Source organism: Alexandromys fortis, unplaced genomic scaffold (genome assembly GCF_014885135.2).
Source record: "Alexandromys fortis isolate MF-2015 unplaced genomic scaffold, M_Fortis_MF-2015_v1.1 scaffold_5, whole genome shotgun sequence".
Lineage (NCBI taxonomy): Eukaryota > Metazoa > Chordata > Mammalia > Rodentia > Cricetidae > Alexandromys > Alexandromys fortis.
In genome coordinates, this window is record NW_026067924.1 from 16,837,825 (window position 1) to 16,860,318 (window position 22,494).

Consider the following 22,494-nt stretch of genomic DNA (forward strand, 5'->3'; position numbering starts at 1 on the left):
GAAAAGAAAAAGGCAGCCAATCGGAAGGGTTCTTTTTCGCGCCCAGAGAAAACTATAAGGCCCAAGCTCTTGCGACTTTCGCATACCCAGTTGCTAACAGCTGTTCTGTTTCCAAGATGTCTGGACGCGGCAAACAGGGCGGCAAGGCTCGCGCCAAGGCCAAGACCCGCTCCTCCCGGGCCGGCCTGCAGTTCCCCGTGGGCCGCGTGCACCGCCTCCTCCGCAAGGGCAACTACGCCGAGCGGGTGGGCGCCGGTGCCCCGGTGTACCTGGCGGCCGTGCTGGAGTACCTGACGGCCGAGATCCTGGAGCTGGCTGGCAACGCGGCCCGCGACAACAAGAAGACGCGCATCATCCCGCGCCACCTGCAGCTGGCCATCCGCAACGACGAGGAGCTCAACAAGCTGCTGGGCCGCGTGACGATCGCGCAGGGCGGCGTCCTGCCCAACATCCAGGCGGTGCTGCTGCCCAAGAAGACCGAGAGCCACCACAAGGCCAAGGGGAAATAACTTGACAACCATCAGGACTTTCAGAAACTTCAGACCCAAAGGCTCTTTTCAGAGCCATCTACAATGTCTCTTAAAGCGCTGAACATTTTGTTTTTATACAGTGACACTTTTATATGCAAGTTCACTGGTGGTGTTTTACTTGTTGATTTATGTCCCCTGAACGGTGCTGCGATATTTGTGGACCTATGGTTAAAAACCGTAAAGTGTAAGTCGGGCGGTGATGCTGCACGCCTTTTCTCTCAGCACGCTACAGGCAGGGCCAGACGGATCTCTTGTTCCAAAAGAAGCAAAACACAAAACTGAGGTCTAGTCCTGTTTTCCCTGTCGGCTTCCCATCTGGAATTTAGCGTTATTAATCCCACGAATTAATACTTTTTGTGTGTGTGTGTACTTGACATCTATTTCAACTATGAGGGTTAAAGAATATAAGTTTTGACAATCTCGTGGTAGCAACTCAGGTGGCCACTTTAAGTTGCCTTCCGAGACAGGGTTTCTGTGTTGTATTCATGTCTGTCCCTTAGTTCACCGTGGCCTCGAGCTAGACATCCGCCTGCCCCTGCCTCCGGAGTGCTGGGATAAAAGCAAACGGGGCTAAAAAATCTTGGTTTGTTTGTTTTTCGAGATCGCGGTTCTCTGTGTAGTCAGGGCTGACCAAGCTGGCCAGATCCGCCTGCTCCTGCCTCCCGAGTGCTGGGATTGAAGGCTTGCGGCACACCGCCTGGCGCCTCTGTATATTTTATAATAAATTGTGTTTTATACCGACACGTCAGGGATCACATTGAACGAAAATTGTCAAAAGCTCTTTAAAAACTCGCAAACATTGCGCGCCTGACTCTAAGGTTGTTCGATACGTGTGAATTAAGTAAGCATGGTCCTATACAAATAATACTAAACAAGAATATTAAAAGATAGTGGGAATAGGTTCCTTTCCATCTCTAATCTGTAGCGTTAAATTGACGGTGAGGGCCCCTCCCCCAGACACGGGCAGTTCCCGCCACTGCGCTTCCAGTTTTCACTCCGGTCCGCACATTCCCTATAAGAGAGCCCTGCTGGCCTGTGCACGTCGTCAGTCGGGTTTTCTTCTTCTGCCTTAGCAATGTCTGGTCGCGGCAAGGGCGGGAAAGGCCTAGGCAAAGGCGGCGCCAAGCGCCACCGCAAGGTCCTGCGCGACAACATCCAGGGCATCACCAAGCCCGCCATCCGCCGCCTGGCCCGGCGCGGAGGAGTCAAGCGCATCTCCGGCCTCATCTACGAGGAGACCCGCGGGGTGCTGAAGGTGTTCCTGGAGAACGTGATCCGCGACGCCGTCACCTACACGGAGCACGCCAAGCGCAAGACCGTCACGGCCATGGACGTGGTCTACGCGCTCAAGCGCCAGGGCCGCACCCTCTACGGCTTCGGCGGCTGAGCTGCTTTCTGTGTAGCTGTTGATTGCTTTCTAAAGGTCCTTTTCAGGACCGACCACCTGTCTCTGAAGGGCTGCAGCATTGTCGTGAGCTCCCATTACCTTATCTTGTGCACAGTGAGTGCCTCCTGTTGCTGTGGTAATCGCGTTTAGCTGATGGCGTCTCCTGTATTAGTGTTTGTCCAACTTGTGCAGTTAAATGTAGGACCGCAGGTTTAGGCGTGTGCGTCTGCTCAAATGGCTTTAGATGTAGTTAATGAGTACCTGGTGGGACGTTGAAACGGTAATGAACTTCCAACAGGAGTGGCTTTCTTTCCAGAAAAAAAACTTGCTTTGTACCCTTTGCCATTCCACCAGGAGTCCCCCTACCGACTGACCTGGGTAACATGTCAAGAGAAAGGGCCCGGCAGTTGGGACACTTCATCCTTCAGATCTTAATGACATGCTCTTAATTAGGGGAGTAAAACGAACCCAACTCTCGGTAAAGGGACATCTCACTGCCACGGTCTTAGCAGGGTCAGCATTTTCTAACAGTTCCTGTGGAACTTTCATGCTCCACGGTTTCTCTTAATTCAGTCCATTGGGGAGCTCATCCGCCCAGGCACTAAACAGCATCTGTCCTTCAATGCCTTCTAATTTTATATCTCCTTTTTATCTCCAAAAACAAATTAAAGCAGAACCTCCAATCCCCCAACCACTTCTGCGCTGAAGCGATAGTTTATCTCTGTCTGGGTTCAAGGGCAGTCTGGTTTACTAGTCAAGTTCCAGTATAGCCAGAGCTAAATAACACTCTGTCTTAAGCCAAACAAAAAGAATCTAGAAATTACTAATGCTTATTTTCTGATCTAATGAAACATTAAATTGATGTAACAAACAGAAATATAAGATTATTTTTATTTTCTATTAGCTGGGCCAGGTGGCATATGTCTTTACTAAGTATTTATTCATGTGTATCTATACACAGGTGTCCATGGAAACAAGAAAGGGGTATAAGATTCCTAAACACAGGGTACAGGAGGTTATGAGCCCCTGATGGGTACTGGGAACTGCTCAGGTATTGGTATATGCTCTTAACCACTTAAGGTTAACTCTTAACCCTCTAGGCCCGTGATATAACAACTATTTCTTTTTTCTCTCCCTTTCACAGTCAAAAACCACATTTTGAAATAAGGGAACTATTAAAATATTAGTTGTATCTCAAGTTATCTTTGGAGTTTCCCAAATGACCACACCCATTACATTTCTTCCTCATTTTACAGAAGACATACTCAGTGTGTAAATACTCATACAATTGTGAAAACTGTTGTGTGTAGAAAGGGCAAATCACAACAGGAAGTTCACCAGAATAAACCTCATAAGTAAGAATGTTTACCTGGCAGAAACCTCATACCCCACCAGAGGCCAGGCTGGTATCCTGACACCAGGTATGATGTGGGATTCCCCTCTGTATGCTATAAGTATGTTTTATTACCATTGCTTATTAAAGAAACTGTTTCGGCCAATGGTTTAGTAGAGTAAAGCCAAGCAGAGCTAGAGGAGAAAGTAGGTGGAGTCAGTGAGACTACCACCAGCCAGAACCTTACTGGTAAACCACCAGACCGTGGTAAAATATAAAATAATAGGAATGTGTTAATTTAAGATGTAAGAGTTAGTTAATAAGAATCCTAAGCTAATAGGCTAAGCAGTGTTGTAATTCATATAGTTTCTGTGTGATATTTCGGTTATGGGAAGTCGGGAAACAGACAAGCAGCCTCCACCTACATAGGTAGGACCGCCTTCCAACCCACTCGTGGTCAACTAGCATAGCCAAAACGTCCCTTACTTCCTTGTCACTATATCCTGACCCATACCTCTGGTGAAAACCTCCTACCCCACCTGAGCCTGGCCTGCTCCCTGAAAACCAGGTAAGTTAATCTTTAGCCACAACTCCAGTCCCAACTTGGGCTGTAATGCCCTGCTGGACCAGTGGTCATCCAGCCATCAGAAGGTCAGCCAACTTGGGTAGAGACCCTCTGCTCAAGCACAGATCACTCTAGCCAGAAGATGACAGAAGAAAGAGAAACCAAGGAAGAAAACACTCATCCAACAAATACAAATCCAGAAATCAATACTTAAACCAGAAATAAGCACCTAAACCAAATGCACATGTCTAATCTAATGCCAGTAAAAGAACACAATCAACAACAATCAGGGCAACATAGCACCACCAGAGTTTAGCCATCCATCCAACTAAGCAAAGCTCTGAATATTCCAACACAGCTGAAGCAAAAGACAACAACCTTAAAACCAACTTTATGGAGATGATAGAGGTCCTTAAAGAAGAAATGAATAAATCACTTAAGGAAATTGAGACAAAGACAATCAAAAATATTGAAGGAAATCATTAAATCCCTTAAAGAATGTCAAGAAAATCAAGAAAAAAATGGTTGAAGGAAATGAATAAAGCTGTTTAAGACCTAAAGATGGAAAAAGAAGCAATAAAGAAAACACAAATTGAGGGGGCTGGAGAGATGGCTCAGCGGTTAAGAGCATTGCATGAGTTCAATTCCCGGCAACCACATGGTGGCTCACAACCATCTGTAATGAGGTCTGGTGCCCTCTTCTGGCCTGCAGGCATACACACAAACAGACTATTGTATACATAATAAATAAATATTTAAAAAAAAAACAAATTGAGGGAATTCTGGAAAAGCAAAATCTAGGTAAGTGAACAGAAACTAAAGATGCTAGCATTACCAACAGAAGACAAGAGATGAAATCGATAATTTGAAACAGAGTACACACTAGAAGAAATACATCAATCAAAGAAAATTTCTAACATAAAACATTCAGGAAACCCGGAATAGTATGAAAAGACCAAACCTAAGAATAATAGAAATAAAAGAAGATTCCCATCGCAAAGACCTAGAAAATATTTTTAACAAAGCCATAGAAGAAAATTTTCCTAATCTAAAGAATTACATCCCTATAAAGGTACAAGAAGCATCTAGAACACCAGATACATTGAACAAGAAAACAAGGTCTTGTTGCCACATAATAATTGAAACACGAAACACAAAACAAAGAATATTAAAAACTAAAAGAGGAAAAAGGACAAATAACATATAAAGGAAGACCTGTTCGAATTAGACCTGAATTCTCAATGGAGACTCTCAAAGCCAGAGGGCCTAGACAGATGTGCTGTATACTCTAAACTGATCACAGATGCCAGACCAGACAACCATACATACCCAGCAAAATTTTTAATCACCATAGATGGAGAAAACAAGATATTTCATGATAAAGTCAAATTTTAATAGTATCGCTCCACAAATTCAGCCCTACAGAAGGAAGGGCTCCATCCAAGGAAGTTAACTACACCCAGAAAAACACAGTCAATAGATAATCGCACACCAGCAAAACCCAAAGAAGGAAAACACACACATACACACACCCTTTGGGAGACTTCCTGCTCCCTGGATCAGTTTTGCCCACCCAGTTACAGCACTTGACTTCTCTTTCTGTTCTGATCTGTCAAATACTAACTCTGCAAGGAATTACTGCTCCATTGTTTCCATGTTCTGAACATTCTGACTTTTCTGCATGTTACAGTTAGGGACTTTCTGCCTGACCATTAGACCATGGTTAGGTTGCCTAGTAAGTTGCTTAGTTACCCATATATACAAGGAGAATTTCCTCATTTCCCTTACCCTGTATTTACTTGGATTCTTCTCTTACATAAACGATCAGAATCCCGTCTTGTCTCCATCTCTTGTGGCTCTTGTCCCATCCCATTCTCACTCCCTCTCTAGGGTCTCTGTTGAGCCGGGGCAACACACACACACACACACACACACACACACACACACACACACACTACAAAATAACAAGAATTAACAATCATTGGCCATTGATATCTCTCAATATCAATGGACTAAATTTCTTAATAAAAGGACGCAGACTAACAGAATGGATGTAAAAACAAGATATATCCTTCTGCTGCATGCAAGAAACACACTTCAATATCAAAGATAGACATCACTTCGGAGTAAGAAGTGTTGCATGAATTCCAATATGTATTAACAATAAAACCTGGAGTCAGGTATTAGGGGGTGAAAGCTGAAAGATCGGAGAAGTAGAGCAGCAGCCACTAGGGATCTTACCTCTGCTGCTCTCAACCCAAATAGAGGAAGAGCGCCTCTCTCCTCCCACCATCTATTCCTCTCTCCACCCAGTCATATCACTTCCTGTCTGTCAGTACGGACCTCCAGACCTCAATGGTTTACTAGTGGCTAGCTTCATTCTCTGATCTTCAGGCAAGCTTTATTTGTTATAGCGTAAAGAAAATAATCACCATAAGAAAGGCTTAAAAAGATTTTCTAAGCAAATGGCCCAAGAAGCAATCTTGTGGAGCTACTCTAATATCTAACAAAATAAACTTCAATCCAAAATTAATCAAAAGAGATGAGAAAAGATACTTCATACTGATCAAAGATGACACTTCAATTCAAAATTAATCAAAAGAGATGGGAAAAGACACTTCATACTGATTAAAGATGACATTTCAATTCTCAACATCTGTGCCCAATGCAAGGACACCCACATTTGTAAAAGAAACATTACTAAATCTTAAACCACCTATTGACCCTCACATGTTGATAGTGGGATACTTCAGTACACTGTTCTCACCAATGGTAATGTTTATGTCTATAAACTGAACAGAAAAATAATGGAGTTAGCAGACATTATGAACCAAATGGACCTAACATACATCTATAGAACATTTTACCCAAACACAAAAGAATATACCTTCTCCTCAGCACCTCATGGAACACTATCCAAAACTGAACGCATACTCAGTCACAAAACAAGTTTCAATAGATACAAAAAAATTAAAATTGCCCCCTGCATGCTATCAGACCACTACAGATTAAAGCTGGATTTCAACAATGACAGAAACAACAGAAAGATTAACAACTAATGGAAACTGAACAACTCTATACTGAATGACCACTACTAGGTCAAGGCAGAAATAAAGAAGTAAATTATAGACTTCCTAGAATTCAATGAAAAGGAATGCACAACGTACCAAACCTATGGGACATAATGGAAGCTGTGCCAAGAGGAAAGCTTATAGCACCAAGTGCCTGCATAAAGAAATTGGGAAAATCTCACACTAGCAACTTAACAGCACTAGTGAAAACTCTACAAGAAAAGGAAGCAAACACAACCAAGAGGAGTAGATGGTAGATAGGAAATGATCAAACAGAGGGCTGAAATCAATAAAATATAAACAAAGAGAGCAATACAAAGAATCAATGAAACAAAGAGTTGATTCTTTGAGGAAATCAACAAGATAGACAAAGTTTTATCTAAACTAACCAAAAGGCAGACAGAGAATATCCAAATTAACAAAATTAGAAAGAAAAAAGAGGGCATAACAAGAGACACTGAGGAAATCCAGACAATCATTAGGACATACTTCAAAAGACTGTACTCTACAAAACTAGAAAATATAAAAGAAATGGACAAAATTTCTTGATACATAACACTTATTTATCAAAGTTAAATCAAGATGAAATATATAATTTAAATAGACCTGTAACCTCTAAGGAAATAGAAGCAGTCATTAAGTGCCTCCCAACAAAAAAATAAATAAAAATAAAAACAAAACAAAACCAACAGGACTGGATGGTTTTATCACAGAATTCTATCAAACTTTCAAAGAAGAGTTAATATCAAATAAGCCTCAAATTATTCCACAACACAGAAACAGAAGGAACATCTCAAAATTCATGTTATCAGGCCGCAGTCACCCTGGTACCCAAACCACACAAAGGCTCAATGAAGGAGAATTACAGACCTATCTATGTCTTGAACGTTGATGGTAAAAACATCCAATAAAATATTGACAAATTGAACCCAAGAACACATCGAAAATATCCTCTACCACTGTCAAGTAGACTTGATCCCAGAAATGCAGGGATGATTCAACATATGAAAAACTGTCAATGTAACCCACCACATAAACAAGCTAAAAGAAAAAAAAACGCATGCCTTCTTGACCAACACTCTTTCAGATGTTTTCACTTTCAAATTGTCCTCTCAAACTTTAGAAAAACATTTTGTGAAATGTCTTTCAATATATCAGGAACTTAAGAACAATGCCTTTGGCTGGGAGTGATGAACTATGCCTTTAATCCCAGAACCTGGGAGGCAAACACAGGCAAAATTCTATGAGTTAGAGGCCACCCTGGTTTCCATAGTAAATTCAAGGTGAGCCACGGCTCCATAGTGAGAAACGTAGACCAGGCTGGCCTCGAACTCACAGAGATTGGCCTGCGTCTGCCTCCCGAGTGCTGGGATTAAAGGTGTGCTTTTAATCAGGGTGAACTTTTTAAAAAACATGTTCTGGTGTGGGAGCCATGTGTGACTCAGTTTCCAGCTGGAGTCCATTCTGACTTATAAGTCATTTGAGTTCAAGCTTGCCTGCTCTGCTTTTTGAGGACTGGGAGACTTCTGATTTAGCCCGAGAAAAGAACATTGTATCTAGTAGACAGTATACTGCTGAAGACAGACCTCAGGAACATCAAGAATCAAGACAGAAAGTGAGGCTGCATCTAAGCAGCAAATGTGTGTTAGAGAGGCTGCTCACTCAACGACGGGGTCTTGTGGTTAGACACTGACTGACCGCTGGAGCCATGCTTTGTTCTGCTTTTGCATATAAGCAAGTTCTGAAATAAACTCTGGGCTGTTTGACTGTTTCAGCATGACCAGGAACCCTAGCTGACTTTGTAGGAGGGGCTCCTCCAGGTGGCGCCCAGCAGATTCCACAGGCACTAGGAGGTGCCATAAGCAGATCCCCGGAGTATAAGCAGCTGCACAGTGTAAATACAAAAAGGAGGTTAGCTGCACAGCGTGAAAAACCAGTATGAAGTAACTTTAGTACAACTGTAAAAAGTAATTATGGGCCAAGAAAATACTAAACAGCTGTTTGTACATTTACTGAAAAATATTTTAAGTTAGAGGTGCCAGGGTAGGGAGGACATCAACAACTGTGCAAAACTTTAGAATTTCTACATTTACTTATAGATATTTTAAAGGCTAGGGGTGCTAAGGCAGGACAACGGCAAGGGCTTCTGCTTTTGAAATGTGTAAACGCTGTGTGCCCCTGGTTCCTGCAGAAGGGACGGTGAGTCTAGAGATTTAAAAAGGTGTAAATGAGCTTTGTCTTGGTCTGTGTTTGGACTTGTTTACTATGTTGTTCTTCTCTTTTCTGTGTTCACTGAAAGACCCCCAGTGCTGGGGAGATTCTCACTCAAGTCTCGGGATAACACGACCCCCCCCCCCCCCCAGTAACTCACGAGAGACCATCCTTGCTGCAATCACACGAAGCTTTAATTGATGAGATGAGACGGGAACCAGTGCACTGGGGCCGAGACTCATAACCCACGCAGGGGAAGAGTTCGACCCCGAGTGACCTGGAGAAGGGGTTTTTATGGGAAAAAAACCACAGCCCAACAATAGGGGCAGGGAGGGTGTCACAGAAAGTCACAAGGGGACAACTTCCTGCCTCTCAAGATCACTCAAGGTCATAATCAGCTAGTTCCTAAAATCACAAGGGGGGGAAACTCCCTGAGATTACAATCTAACTTCAGCTAGTTCCTGAAACACGGTCGCTGAACCAGCTAATCCTAGATTTTTGATTCTTCTCTTTCTGCTTGGATTTTTGGCTGTTTTCTTCCTGCTGGGGAGGTCTGGATTTATCCAGGTCTTTCACACGTCCCTGAAAAGGTTAAGTGGCACCCGTACCTGTTTGTCTGTCATTATAGTCCATTTTTGTCTATTGACCTTCTTTGTTGTCCTGGAGGTGATGAGGCAGGCAGCCTCTGCCTCTAGGTCCCTGTCCCTGTGCATTTTTATTGATTCAGTTCCAGGACTTTGGGTCCTGAAAGAAAAATTTCTCAAAGGAGAGGCCTGGTAAGGGCTCCCTCCCTCCGTTGTTCTCTGGTCCGCAGTCAGCCAGCAGCTCCTGGTGAGGGCGGGGGTGCGCATGCTCAGGTGGGCAGAGAGCCTACACAGAGATATATACTACAGAGAGAGATGCTCAAGTGGACGGGGCGGCAGGGAATTGACTGCTTGCAGTTGAAAAACTTCACAGATGTGAGCCAGAGATTCTTTGATTGTGGCCTGAGAAGTTAAAATTCTTTTTTCAGGGATACTGAGAGTCAAGGACACATTCTGTGCCCACCAGCGCTGCTCTCCCTCTTTTCTTTCCTAAGCCAAGTTCTTCTGTGTGGTAACACACAAGGTCTCTTCCCCGGGCCTGCAGCTTCCCCTCTTAACCCTTCCCTGTCTTGATACTGCTTGTAAAAAATGTTGAACTCTACCAAGCTGGATATTTTAGGAAGTGCCGATTTTAAAGTAAAATCAAAGATGCTTTATGTTTGGGGAAAATTATGTTTCTGTTTTCACAAGAAAGATATATATGGGTGTTAGTGATTTAGATCCAATGGGTTACAAATACTTATCTTTTAAGGAAATTGGGTGCAAATTATTATTGATTAAGACCAAGAAAATTGCTGTTTGTTTAGAAAGTTTCATATTGATACAGGTTTTTTATGTTAATGCAAATTTAAGTTATTCTTTGTTTTTGTTTTTGAGACAGGGTTTCTCTGAAGCTTTAAAGCCTGTCCTGGAACTGCTCTATCTTGTAGATCAGGCTGGCCTTGAACCCACAGAGATCTGCCTGTCTCTGCTTCCCAAGGTCTGGGGTTAACCATCGCCTGGCTAGTTGTTCTTATTGTGATACACACACATATTTTGGGGGGCTCTTGTTTGAAATGTATCTATGCAATCTTTTGGACTGCTGGAAGAAAGACATCGATGGAGATTTGCCTGGAGGACTAGGGGACAAACAAGAGATTAAAATGATATCGGAAAAGGAATTTATCTACGTACAATACTGAGTTTTAAAGGAAACTATAAAAAGTGTTGAGATTTTACCATGTGAAGTTAATTCTGGTTGACTTTCTTCATTAATAAGGCTGGTGATTCGTCACTGCAGAATAGTTATGTTAATAATGGGATCATGTTCTCTAAAGGTGAAAGGAGGACTGAGGTCCTAAATACAAGTTACAAATTAATCATCATATTGCAACCCTCTGAGTTACAGGGTTCTATATGATCAGCCTCCTATGAAATGACAAAGCTAAAGCTCTTTGCTACTCACACTTTTATAGAAAAGTCCAAACATGTTCCTTGAAAATTGTCAACATCACATCTGAGGTCTGAAAATGAACACTGCGGTCTAACTGCTCCTATAATGGTTATAAATAGGACAAAATGCTTATATTTTAAGTCTATATAAATTCTGAGGGTCTAAAAACTATAATGGCTTAAGGTCATCTACATAGGTTGTAAGGATCTGAAAGCATAAAAGTGTGGATTATATGGATCTGAGGGAATATCCAGAAAAATATAGATACAACTTACAAGAAATAATGGCTGAAGGGGTATACAGAAATTATTTCAAGATTTCTTACTATTAGGAATTTTTCCTAATGCAAGCTTTCTGCCAACACGCAAAAATCCCAATCAAGCCAAATCACAACAAGCCAAATTAAGAAATATCCAGGTTTAATGGGATTCCTGTGCTCTCGAATAGCCCCGAGGGGGAACTGGGAGGCTACTAACACAACCACAGTGGGGGAGAGGAAAGAGACAATGAGAAAACTTTCCAGGGAAGCAGTTTAAATAGACTGAGGGCGTGGTCAAGATTTTCTACAATATGGATTTCAGTACAGATTCACAATGCTAATATATCTGAAACTTTTATGTCTATTTATTTATTTATTTATTTATTTATTTATTTATTTATTTTTGGTTTTTCGAGACAGGGTTTCTCTGTGGCTTTGGAGCCTGTCCTGGAACTAGCTCTGTAGACCAGGCTGATCTCGAACTCACAGAGATCCCGCCTGCCTCTGCCTCCCGAGTGCTGGGATTAAAGGCGTGCGCCACCATCACCAGGCTCTTTTATGTCCTTTTATAAAATGGAGATTCATACCAACTTCAGAACATGGAGAGAAGTGTAAAACTTGGATCCACTTCTCACAAATCAGAAGGATTGTGATATTTTCCCTTTCTCCTCGCCTTGAGACCCTTCCCCTTTCCATTTGCCTGACAAACACATCCAGGCATCATTCCTGATAACAACCTGTTCCAAATGAGTCCTAAACTTGCTGAAACCTGATGTGGACACACCCAGTCAAAGTCATTGCCTTTTCAGCTTGTCAATGAACCAGATGCTTCTAAGTCCCTGTGTTGCCTTTGGCTCACATTCTAGCCTTTCAGGGCTCTAAGAACAATTTTCTAATGTCAGCAGGAAGTAATTACAGAAGCCAATACATCGTCCCTGCCCCCCTCCAGATGTTAGATCAAAAGGGAATTTCTTGTCATAAAAAGCATGAGATAAAATACTTTTTGGTCCCCATTCTCATTTCCAAGTTGATGTCTTAAATAAATGATAATTCCCGTCTGGGTACCGTTAAGCTAATGGTGTTAAAACCCCAATATCAGCCTCTAAAACAAACCCATCTCAAGAATTTGAGATGATGCACTATTAAAGGGCAGAAAAGTGTTGAAAGGGCCCATGGGAATTTTAAGACTCAATTAAAAATAAAATAAAAAGGGGTGAGTTAGAATCATACCCATAGTCACCATATATGTGCTTTATTTTAAATTTTTAAAATATGGGTGTCTGTGAGCAATATTTCCTGAATAGCTTTTGGCATGAAAGTACCACCACACACTTTGTTCAGGTCTAATGGAAAGAGCCATCTACTGGTTTCTGACGGAGTTCTGATCTTGTTTTGGTATGGGGAGAGGGCATGTTTGTGTTTTTTCACAGGATGAAAATAAAGCTCAATTGGTGCGATGTGTGAAGCAGAACGATGCTGATCCTGATGCTGCTGCTGCTGATTCAGAAAAGCCAGAGAGACCTATTGAGCCTGTGCTCCCAGTCCACCTATTTCACATCCTGCTGTGTGGGAAGGAAGAGAAATGGTGGTCACAGCCGATGATACACATCCTTCAGACTGACCTGCCACACAAGAGTTCCTGATCACTTGAAAATTTTCCTATGCTGGGTATGGCAAAGGAATTCCTGTATGTTTTGCAAAGAATATTGCTTTTGAGGGATGTCTTGGAGTGTTCCCAATACTAATTATGGGTCATGATAAACAATGTACATATTATACCAAGTTATCACTCAAGGTAAATGAGTAAATACTTCATTCCCTCAATGATTTCTTCAGTTCACGGAATTGCGAGGAGCTACTAGAACTTTGTTGTGGAGATGAGGTTATCCCATTAAAGTACAACATGACAGCGACATCACAGTACATTCTTAGCTGCTCTGGAAACCAATATTATAGTGACTGTTATCCTTTGTCCGTTGGTGGAGCCTGCTCATTTGGTCCTGGCTGCCCAGACCCGAAATGACCACAGAGAAACCATTTTAATTACATCATTGCTTGGCCTATTAGCTTGTGCATATTTCTAGCTAGCTCCTACATCTTAAATTAACTCATTTCTATTAATCTGTGTATCGTCATGTGGCTATGGCTTACCAGGCAAAGTTCGGGCGTTTGTCTCCTCTGGCCTCCCTGACTCTGCCTACCTTCTCCTCCATCTGCTTGGAATTCCTGCCTTGCCCTATTCTGCGCTGCAATAGACCCAAAGCAGCTTTTTGATTAACCAGTGGCAGTCACAGCATACAGAGGGGAATGCCACATCATTTGTCTAGAGCAGAATCTTGGGATCAAGGATTGTCAGGTGGAATTTGGTACTCTGGTACAAAATTTTCACAGACTTATATTTGAAAACTTGAGCTGCCTTGGGAAAAGTGGCAGGACAATTGAGTTCTTCAAAAGCTGTTTGCCCCCTGAAAGGAGCTGTCTTGATGTGTGTAGAAATGCCTGATGTTCTTTTGGTGAGAGAAATAAAAATCTCCTTGAACTGTTGTTTAATGTATCATGCCCTGATTGTGTTTTGACTAAGTGTACTTCTCAAGTGGATGATCATACACCCGTGTATTGGTATTAAAACAACCTTCTTCTGTTACGTTGCCAGTGCATGTAAACGACCCATGGTTTGATGACAAATGGTCGTGTCGGGCTTTGTTCTGTTTTTGTTCATAAACAAGTTTTGAAATAAACTTTGGGCTGTTTGGCTGCTTTGGCAGGAACCAGACAGACCTCCCGATTCCATTGCCTTCTATCTCAGCTTCTCTCTCCAGACTTTTGTTTGGCCTTGAGGATCCCCACTCTAGAAACCACAGCTGACTTGGCAGGAGTGTGCTCCTACATTCTAAAGGCTTCAAGGGAGCCACTAACCTTAAACTACTATGCAAAATTAGTGAGTAAACACTACTACTTATTTTTATGCTTACCAGAAAAGGGACACCTGACAGGTAAAGGATGTCTTTGGTGCTGCTTAGCAGAAAAGGAGTCGTTACTGCAACATGGGCGAGAGACAGCTGAAGGGCAAAAGTTTGTACTGGTGGAATGCAGATGTCTCTCATTTGGACGGAAAATTTTGAGGTTTAGCCAAATGTTGCTCGCTTAAATATCAAAACCTGGGTTTTGTAGGTAGGGGTGCTGGAGCCTAAATCCAGGGTCCAGTAAGCACATCATCCTTTTGAGACAGGGTCTGTTGGCTCCCTTGAAGTCAGTCTATCACCAGGCTAAACCCAAATGAATCAGAATAAAATACCACATAAGCCAGACACGTGGTGGTGTTGGGGGTGGGGGCAAAGACACCAGATAATTTGTGGTTCTTTTATGTTATGTAAAACAATATAATAGTATATTATATATTANGCCAACCAGTTTATAATTAATGTAGACCTCTTTGCATCTCTTTGTGACTGAATTACTGGGACCAGGTGGTATAGAAACCTCTCTCAGCACAAAAATACGTTGCATTCTTTTATTTTACATTTAACTCTGTGAAGCTGTGATGCTTTGCCTATCTAAAACACCTGATTTGTCTAACAAATAGCTGAACAGCCAATAGCTTGGCAGGAAAGCATGGGTGGGGCTGGTAGGCAGAGAGAAAAAATTGGAGGAGAAATCTGGAAGCAATGGAGGAGCAAGAGAAGAAGGAGGAGGAAATCAGGGATCAGCCACCCAGTTACAAAACTAACAAGGGAGAAAGAAAGGAAGGGAGGGAGGGAGGGAGGGAGGGAGGGAGGGAGGGAGGGAGGGAGAGAGACAGAGAGAGAGACAGAGAGAGAGACAGAGAGAGAGACAGAGAGAGAGACAGAGAGAGATGCCAAAGGCACAAGTTCTTGACACCTATTGTACCATGCGTAAGGTGATGCCAACATGAGCGCTGCCGAGACCTCACTTCCCTATCAAACCACGTACACGTACAGGGAGGTGACGTAAAACATTATCACTCCAAACCATGCAAATACAAACTAAAGGGGTCTCCGTTGGGTTAGTTTTCTCTAAATTCCCCAGTAGCAGAGACCAACCTGAAATATTTCACACAGCAGGAAACAGAAGCAACAGTTAAGAAAGGCATTTAGTGGGAGGTGAGGAAAAACACGCTAGCAACTGCCAGACCCGGGAATAGCTCTTGTGCGAACACTAGGAAGCCAGTTTTGCTCCAATTGAAAGCACGTCCTGTTTAAGATCAGATGCCTGAATATTCCCACTGTTGGGCAAAGCCTGACAAGGACCTAGGTTAGCCAGTAGGGGCCTCCCGATGGAACGTAGTTACAAAGCGAGTTTTTCTGTCAAGGAGGCCACTTCTGTTGGAAGATCACTAACGTAGCAACATACCACCAGGCACTCCTATGAATTGCATGTGCCTACAGACAGCTGAACAGATATTCCTAGCCACCTATCGTGCTATATTTAACTTTCACAACTTGGGACAAGAGCGCTACCCACAGCAACAGGAAGCACTGGTGAAGGACACAGTACGCAGCGTGCTGGCTGACACAGCCAACAAGCGCAGGAAATGAGAGCTCACGACAATGCTGCAGCCCTTCAGAGACAGGTGGTCGGTCCTGAAAAGGACCTTTAAGAAAGCAATCAACAGCTACACAGAAAGCAGCTCAGCCGCCGAAGCCGTAGAGGGTGCGGCCCTGGCGCTTGAGCGCGTAGACCACGTCCATGGCCGTGACGGTCTTGCGCTTGGCGTGCTCCGTGTAGGTGACGGCGTCGCGGATCACGTTCTCCAGGAACACCTTCAGCACCCCGCGGGTCTCCTCGTAGATGAGGCCGGAGATGCGCTTGACTCCTCCGCGCCGGGCCAGGCGGCGGATGGCGGGCTTGGTGATGCCCTGGATGTTGTCGCGCAGGACCTTGCGGTGGCGCTTGGCGCCGCCTTTGCCCAGGCCTTTCCCGCCCTTGCCGCGACCAGACATTGCTAAGCCAGAGAAAGAAAACCCGACTGACGACGTGCACAGGCCAGCAGGGCTCTCTTATAGGGAATGTGCGGACCGGAGTGAAAACAGGAAGCTCCAGGCGGAAGTGCCTGCGGCTGGAGGAGGGGCCCTCAGCAGCATAGGAGTCCCGCGGCCTTTTCAATTCTATTTTACTTCATTTAAAAACAAAGTCTGTATTTCACCCTCTAATGTGATTCCTGCCCAATCCTTAAACAAGAAAAATTTAGCGGTATAGGATATACATGGAAAGGAAGCAAATTCTGTTATTTACATTTACGTTTTTCCTTTTAGCCTTTTGTATGGGACGATGCTATTTAACTTGGAATACCTTTTAATGAATCAAAGTGCGAAAAAAAATCACTAATTGAGCCACGCAGCTAAAATTCTTTAAATGTTTTAGTAAGGGAATTATTTAAACTGCTGTCATTACTATTTTTCACTCTTATTTTGAGAGTTTCCTTAATGTATTTCACGTGTTAATTGCTGTGTAGAACAGGCTGGTCTCGAACTCTGAAATCTGCCTGGCTCTCTTCGCGAATGATAGTATTAAAGCACAACACATGGTTTTATACATTCTAAGTCAGACAGATTTTAAAATAATTTAAGTATGGAGAAGTAAAGCGAAATTATATTTTTGTGATAACAGATTCAGATAAATGCTGAAGAAATTTCAATTAGAAGTTTCAGGGAAATCAAATTTTCGATTTTATAATATATTTAACCTGTCCGCGGCCCCTCCCGCCCCCGGCCTCGTCCTCCGAGACCGTTTCTCTATTTCTGATTATCCTAGAACTCAGTAGACCAGCTTGTCCTCCGCGTGTCTCTGCCTCCCATGAGCTGAGATTAAAAGGGCATGTGCCACCACTGCCTTAAGTTTACATAAATCTCCTTGTCAAGGCATAAATCTCACAATGGAGGTGGAGGTAGGTGGTTTCACAGACTATTACTTGCCGAGGATATAGCCACGCAGACCTCTCCGTGACATATAAGGAAACCAAAAGCCTGACCCTAGCGTGAACTAGTGAGTCTTTAGGCATAGACCGCCAAATCCGAAACACCGAGTGCCCTACCTTCGGAAACTGTACCCTTATAGACTTTAGATAGGAGTAAGCTTTGTGCACTGCCCTGGGAACCAGACTGGCAGGTTTCACCTCTAATCCTGTTATTATGCCCGCAACATTGGTACTTGAAAGCCACGAGACGAGTCCGGACACAAATAGGGGACCGAAAGTGTTCCAACTAATTTACTGAACCTAGTTTGCTGAGAGTATAACGGTGGTGTTTGTTTCCGCATATCTGTGTTCCACTTGATGACAAAGGTAGATGTCAAGCCTCTTTTTAGAAAATGTGGTGGCTCTGAAAAGAGCCTTAGATTTGCGTTAGAACTAAACAAAGGAAGTTATTTCCCCTTGGCCTTGTGGCTGCTCTCGGTCTTCTTGGGCAGCAGCACCGCCTGGATGTTGGGCAGGACGCCGCCCTGCGCGATCGTCACGCGGCCCAGCAGCTTGTTGAGCTCCTCGTCGTTGCGGATGGCCAGCTGCAGGTGGCGCGGGATGATGCGCGTCTTCTTGTTGTCGCGGGCCGCGTTGCCAGCCAGCTCCAGGATCTCGGCCGTCAGGTACTCCAGCACGGCCGCCAGGTACACCGGGGCGCCGGCGCCCACCCGCTCGGCGTAGTTGCCCTTGCGGAGGAGGCGGTGCACGCGGCCCACGGGGAACTGCAGGCCGGCCCGGGAGGAGCGGGTCTTGGCCTTGGCGCGAGCCTTGCCGCCCTGTTTGCCACGTCCAGACATCTTGGAAACAGAACAGCTGTTAGCAACTGGGTATGCGAAAGTCGCAAGAGCTTGGGCCTTATAGTTTTCTCTGGGCGCGAAAAAGAACCCTTCCGATTGGCTGCCTTTTTCTTTTCATTTAGACCAATGGGAAGCATGCGTGTCATCGCGTATTTCTATTGGACAATGCTTACCATGACGTCTCCCATATATTACCCAATTAGACGTGTGCTTTTCTAATCCTCATTTGAATAACGTCCCATAAAAAAGGAGGCCCCGGCCCAGTCGCCGTTGCAGTTTTGCTAGACTGTGTCGCCATGCCTGAGCCTGTGAAGTCCGCGCCCGCCCCGAAGAAGGGCTCCAAGAAGGCCGTGACCAAGGCGCAGAAGAAGGACGGCAAGAAGCGCAAGCGCAGCCGCAAGGAGAGCTACTCGGTGTACGTGTACAAGGTGCTGAAGCAGGTCCACCCCGACACCGGCATCTCTTCCAAGGCCATGGGCATCATGAACTCGTTCGTCAACGACATCTTCGAGCGCATCGCGGGCGAGGCGTCGCGCCTGGCGCATTACAACAAGCGCTCGACCATCACGTCCCGGGAGATCCAGACGGCCGTGCGCCTGCTGCTGCCCGGGGAGCTGGCCAAGCACGCCGTGTCCGAGGGCACCAAGGCCGTCACCAAGTACACCAGCTCCAAGTGAGCGTTCCAACCTCGCTCTTAACCCAAAGGCTCTTTTCAGAGCCACCTACACTTTCACCGAAAAAAGTTGTTGCACTCGCGTCTTTTGTCGCGGACGTAGGGACAAGTCCTTATTTCTTTCAGCATTCAGCCTGTATCCTGCATAAACCCTCGGCCTTTTTTACCTTTCCAAAAAATGAATGAAAACGAATAAGGCAACGGCGGCAGGTAAGTTCCTGGTCGTCCGTTCCTTACTAGGCCTATGTTCAAAACTTGTTGGCACGGGCGGTGGTGGCGCACGCCTTTAATCCCAGCACTGGGAGGCAGAGGCAGGCGGATCACTGAGTTAGAGACCAGCCTGGTCTACAGAGCTAGTTCCAGGACAGGCTCCAAAACCCCAGAGAAACCCTGTCTCGAAAAAAACAAAAACAAAACAACAACAAAAAAAACCTTGTAGGCTAACCTAAAGAGGATTGTAGGCCAGCGAGTTAAGGCAATTACGCTCTTTTTCCTTTTAAGGTTTTGTTTTTGTGACGGAGTATCAAACAACTCGTGAGCATTAAATGAATACTGTTTTTTAACCAGGGAATATTGTGGGGCGATTGGGTTCCGACCTTTAAGAAATCCTCTATAATCACCATGTTCATTTCCTGTTTTTCAGGACAGGGTTTCTTTCTGTAAACGCTACTGTCCTGGAACTTGCTCTGTATGACAGGCTGCCCTCGAACTAAAGGCACCCGCCTCTGCCTTTTGGTTGCTATGATTCAGGGTGTGTGCCTTCGTAAGTTCCTGGTCTTCCGTTTGTTAGTTTGTATTTTAATCTCCGATTCTGGGGTCAGTGATTTGGACTGAAATATGGGAGGTTTGCAGATTTAGGTGGAAAGAGGCTTGAGCTCACATCCGATCTGCCCACACAGATCTGGCAAGGCAACTGATGTTGATTGTACTGGGATGCTCAGGACAACCCACCGCTACAGAGTCACATTTGCCATCTAATAGCTCAAGTTTGGAAAAACGCGTTCCCAGGACATCCAGTTGGCAGGTGTGAAGCTTCATTTCAGAATAAGAGCATGTATGTCTGAGTGGAAGGCACAGCTGAGCAAGGATTTTACTGCCCAACAGGATTCCCCAGAAAACTTGACCAAACGTTCGCCAACAATAGGAGGGCCTCGGGATCATTCTGCGTGGCAACAATTGCTCTTGGCACCGCAGGACTTCAGTCTCTGACTTTCTTGCCTTGCAAAATGTGAAATGTCAATTTTATGCTCCAGAGAGGCAAAGCACCCATGTATTATCAACACCGGCCTCGAGAGGGCAGTAGAGCTTCATGGAAAACGATCTTTAACATCTCTGCAGTCAGCGGTATCTCAGGGATGAGTTGGTTCCCCAGGAAAATCTCGGTGGGAAGAGGAACCTGTTAGCCAGGTAATGATGAGTGGTCTGATCTTAGAATCCAGGGATCTGAGTGCAAATCTTGGTGGGATTATCTAGGTTTTCATTATTGAGTAGTGTTATTTCTTGAAACTTACTTGTCCCCCAGTATTAAACAACCCCTAAACCTCACCACACAGTTTCACAAGCAGGCCCACAGCCTGAAATTAATACTGCAGGGAGCCTCCTCAATTGCTGGCAACCATGCTTTGGTCTGAGTGAGGAAGGGCACATTCTTGTCTCCTCCCTGGAGTGCCCACATTTCTTTGCCTGTTCATTGTTCACAGAGAACTGAACACTTTTTATGTGCTGGGGTGTGATGCTCCACACTGCAGCAGAAAACTAATGAGTGTTTTGTCCATTGAAATAACAGCATTTAAAGATGGACATGTGGCCGACACCCGGGTTGCACACGGTAGGTGGCTAAGGACCGTACAGAGTGGGGGGTTGAGCACCTCTAGGACCTCTAGCCATCTAGACCTTTCTGTCCTGGTTCCTCTGCTTCTGATGGGCCCCAACACTTCCTCTAACTACCTGGAAGTTGATCCATTTTAGTTTAGATTAATATGAATACTGGTTTTCTGTGTTCCATAAACACAATTTACAGAATGGAGTACAGTATGCATGTAGTTGTCAATATCAAGTGCATACCTAGCCTGTAATGCATATCAGGTACCTGTACGCTGAAGACCCCTTTCCAGCGCAAGTCTGAGTACCAGGCATGCAGCGCTAGTGGGAAACATGATTCCTTGCTCTACCTGACTTTCTGCTTCGGGGGGAGCGATTCCACAGATGGAGTTTCTGTTCCTTTTGTCCTGGAACTCTGTTCACCATGCTGGTCTTGAGTTTATAGAGATCCATCCAGCAACCTCTGGGATTAAAGGCGTGTGCTATCACTGCCTAACTTGGATTGTCTTTTCAAAGAGGGGCTAATTCAAGGAAGGAAAAAAAAAGAATTTAAATCGAGCTCATACTTGTAGAGAAATAAAGCTATTATACCCTACTGTCTTACCTGAATGAGCCCGTCTTTGCCATTTGATTAGTCAGAAACAAACCAATATGAAGTAAATATGCATAGAGACATAAGACCGACAACTCACAACACCTACAGATAGCAAGCTGGGGGCAATGGTGTATTTGCCATTCAGAGGCTAGCAGCTGACAACATTTCGAGTTTAATACCAGCAAGACAACGTCTCAGCTCAAAAGCTGTCAGGGCTGGAAGGCAGGCCCTCTTCTCTCTGTGTGTGGTTGCTGCTGCTGCTTTATTTGGCATTGCAGTTAGTCGGATGAAGCCCATTTCCATCTAGGAGGAGCATCTTCTTTGCCCTGGGTAAATGTTAAACTCATCTATGGACGAATGAAAAGGTGCACAGGGAAACCCATGGTGATGTTTGGCCAACTACATGGATATCTAGCTCATTGCCCTGCCAAGAAGACATGTTATATTAACCATACAACAGTTTGCTGAAGGAGAAAGAAGACAATATTTAAAAATAGGAAGAGGGCTGGAGAAATGCTCTGCTCTTGGACTCACATTTAATCCCCAGAACCCACATGATGACACACACTGCTTGTCACTCACTCCAGATTCAGGGGACAGGATGCCCTGTTTTGACTATTTGAGCTCTTGCAAGCACATGGTGCACATATGTACACTGAGGGACACAAACATACAGAAATAAAAATGAATAAAAGACATTATAAAGAAGAAAAGCCAGTGGTGGCTCATGCCAGCAGCACTGGGGACACTGAGGCAGGACTTCAAGACTACACAGCAAAAGCCTGCTTCCCCCTCCACAAAGAGGCAACAAAGACTATACTAGAGGGAGGAGGAAGAGAAATATTTTACTAACATGAAGCAAGAAAGCAGTGTAAATTTTACATGTCTGTTAATTTTGCACTTGAGATGCCTTCAAATGGTTAAAAACTGGGGCGTGCTCCTTTTCTTTGCTCAGTTTTCCTAGTCACTTTTACTCTTTTGTTTGGGAGGAGGGTTTTTGGTTCTGTTCTGACTTAAGACAGGGTCTTGCTATATATTCTAGGTTGGCCTCCAGCTCTCAGCAATCCTCCTGTCTCAGCAACCCATGCCAGAAGTACAGGCATACATCACCACACTGTGCTCACCCCAAGTCAGTACAGGGCATTAAATGCAGGGCCTCAGGAATCTAGGCAAGAACACAGACAGAATAATCCCTGCCTGCTGGGTTTGGCTGTGAGGCAGAAGTCCTCTGAAGATGGTCACTCTGGTAAAAAGATGAC

The 22,494-nt window shown here is 44.4% G+C and overlaps 5 protein-coding genes across 5 annotated transcripts; 3 read left to right on the forward strand and 2 right to left on the reverse strand.

Annotated features, from left to right (window-relative positions):
* The first annotated feature begins 85 nt into the window (after window positions 1-85).
* Window positions 86-1,245, forward strand: LOC126501801 (histone H2A type 1-E). Its single transcript, XM_050142656.1, has one exon. The coding sequence runs from the start codon at window positions 117-119 to the stop codon at window positions 507-509; it is 393 nt and encodes a 130-aa protein (XP_049998613.1). The 5' UTR covers window positions 86-116; the 3' UTR covers window positions 510-1,245.
* A 345-nt stretch (window positions 1,246-1,590) lies between these two features.
* LOC126501832 (histone H4) lies at window positions 1,591-1,954 on the forward strand. The gene has a single exon (XM_050142688.1). It carries the CDS (start codon window positions 1,606-1,608, stop codon window positions 1,915-1,917), a length of 312 nt encoding a protein of 103 aa, XP_049998645.1. The 5' UTR covers window positions 1,591-1,605; the 3' UTR covers window positions 1,918-1,954.
* A 14,052-nt stretch (window positions 1,955-16,006) lies between these two features.
* On the reverse strand, window positions 16,007-16,344 carry LOC126501827 (histone H4). The gene has a single exon (XM_050142684.1). The coding sequence runs from the start codon at window positions 16,331-16,333 to the stop codon at window positions 16,022-16,024; it is 312 nt and encodes a 103-aa protein (XP_049998641.1). The 5' UTR covers window positions 16,334-16,344; the 3' UTR covers window positions 16,007-16,021.
* A 1,076-nt stretch (window positions 16,345-17,420) lies between these two features.
* On the reverse strand, window positions 17,421-18,154 carry LOC126501799 (histone H2A type 1-E-like). The gene has a single exon (XM_050142654.1). It carries the CDS (start codon window positions 18,144-18,146, stop codon window positions 17,754-17,756), a length of 393 nt encoding a protein of 130 aa, XP_049998611.1. The 5' UTR covers window positions 18,147-18,154; the 3' UTR covers window positions 17,421-17,753.
* A 281-nt stretch (window positions 18,155-18,435) lies between these two features.
* Window positions 18,436-18,855, forward strand: LOC126501811 (histone H2B type 1-C/E/F/G/I-like). Its single transcript, XM_050142668.1, has one exon. It carries the CDS (start codon window positions 18,443-18,445, stop codon window positions 18,821-18,823), a length of 381 nt encoding a protein of 126 aa, XP_049998625.1. The 5' UTR covers window positions 18,436-18,442; the 3' UTR covers window positions 18,824-18,855.
* Window positions 18,856-22,494: the final 3,639 nt, after the last annotated feature.

What these genes read in the sequence shown, in the direction of transcription:
- LOC126501801 (XM_050142656.1), top strand. Translation starts at nt 117, where the DNA reads ATGTCTGGACGCGGCAAACAGGGCGGCAAGGCTCGCGCCAAGGCCAAG.
- LOC126501832 (XM_050142688.1), top strand. Translation starts at nt 1,606, where the DNA reads ATGTCTGGTCGCGGCAAGGGCGGGAAAGGCCTAGGCAAAGGCGGCGCC.
- LOC126501827 (XM_050142684.1), bottom strand. Translation starts at nt 16,333, where the DNA reads ATGTCTGGTCGCGGCAAGGGCGGGAAAGGCCTGGGCAAAGGCGGCGCC.
- LOC126501799 (XM_050142654.1), bottom strand. Translation starts at nt 18,146, where the DNA reads ATGTCTGGACGTGGCAAACAGGGCGGCAAGGCTCGCGCCAAGGCCAAG.
- LOC126501811 (XM_050142668.1), top strand. Translation starts at nt 18,443, where the DNA reads ATGCCTGAGCCTGTGAAGTCCGCGCCCGCCCCGAAGAAGGGCTCCAAG.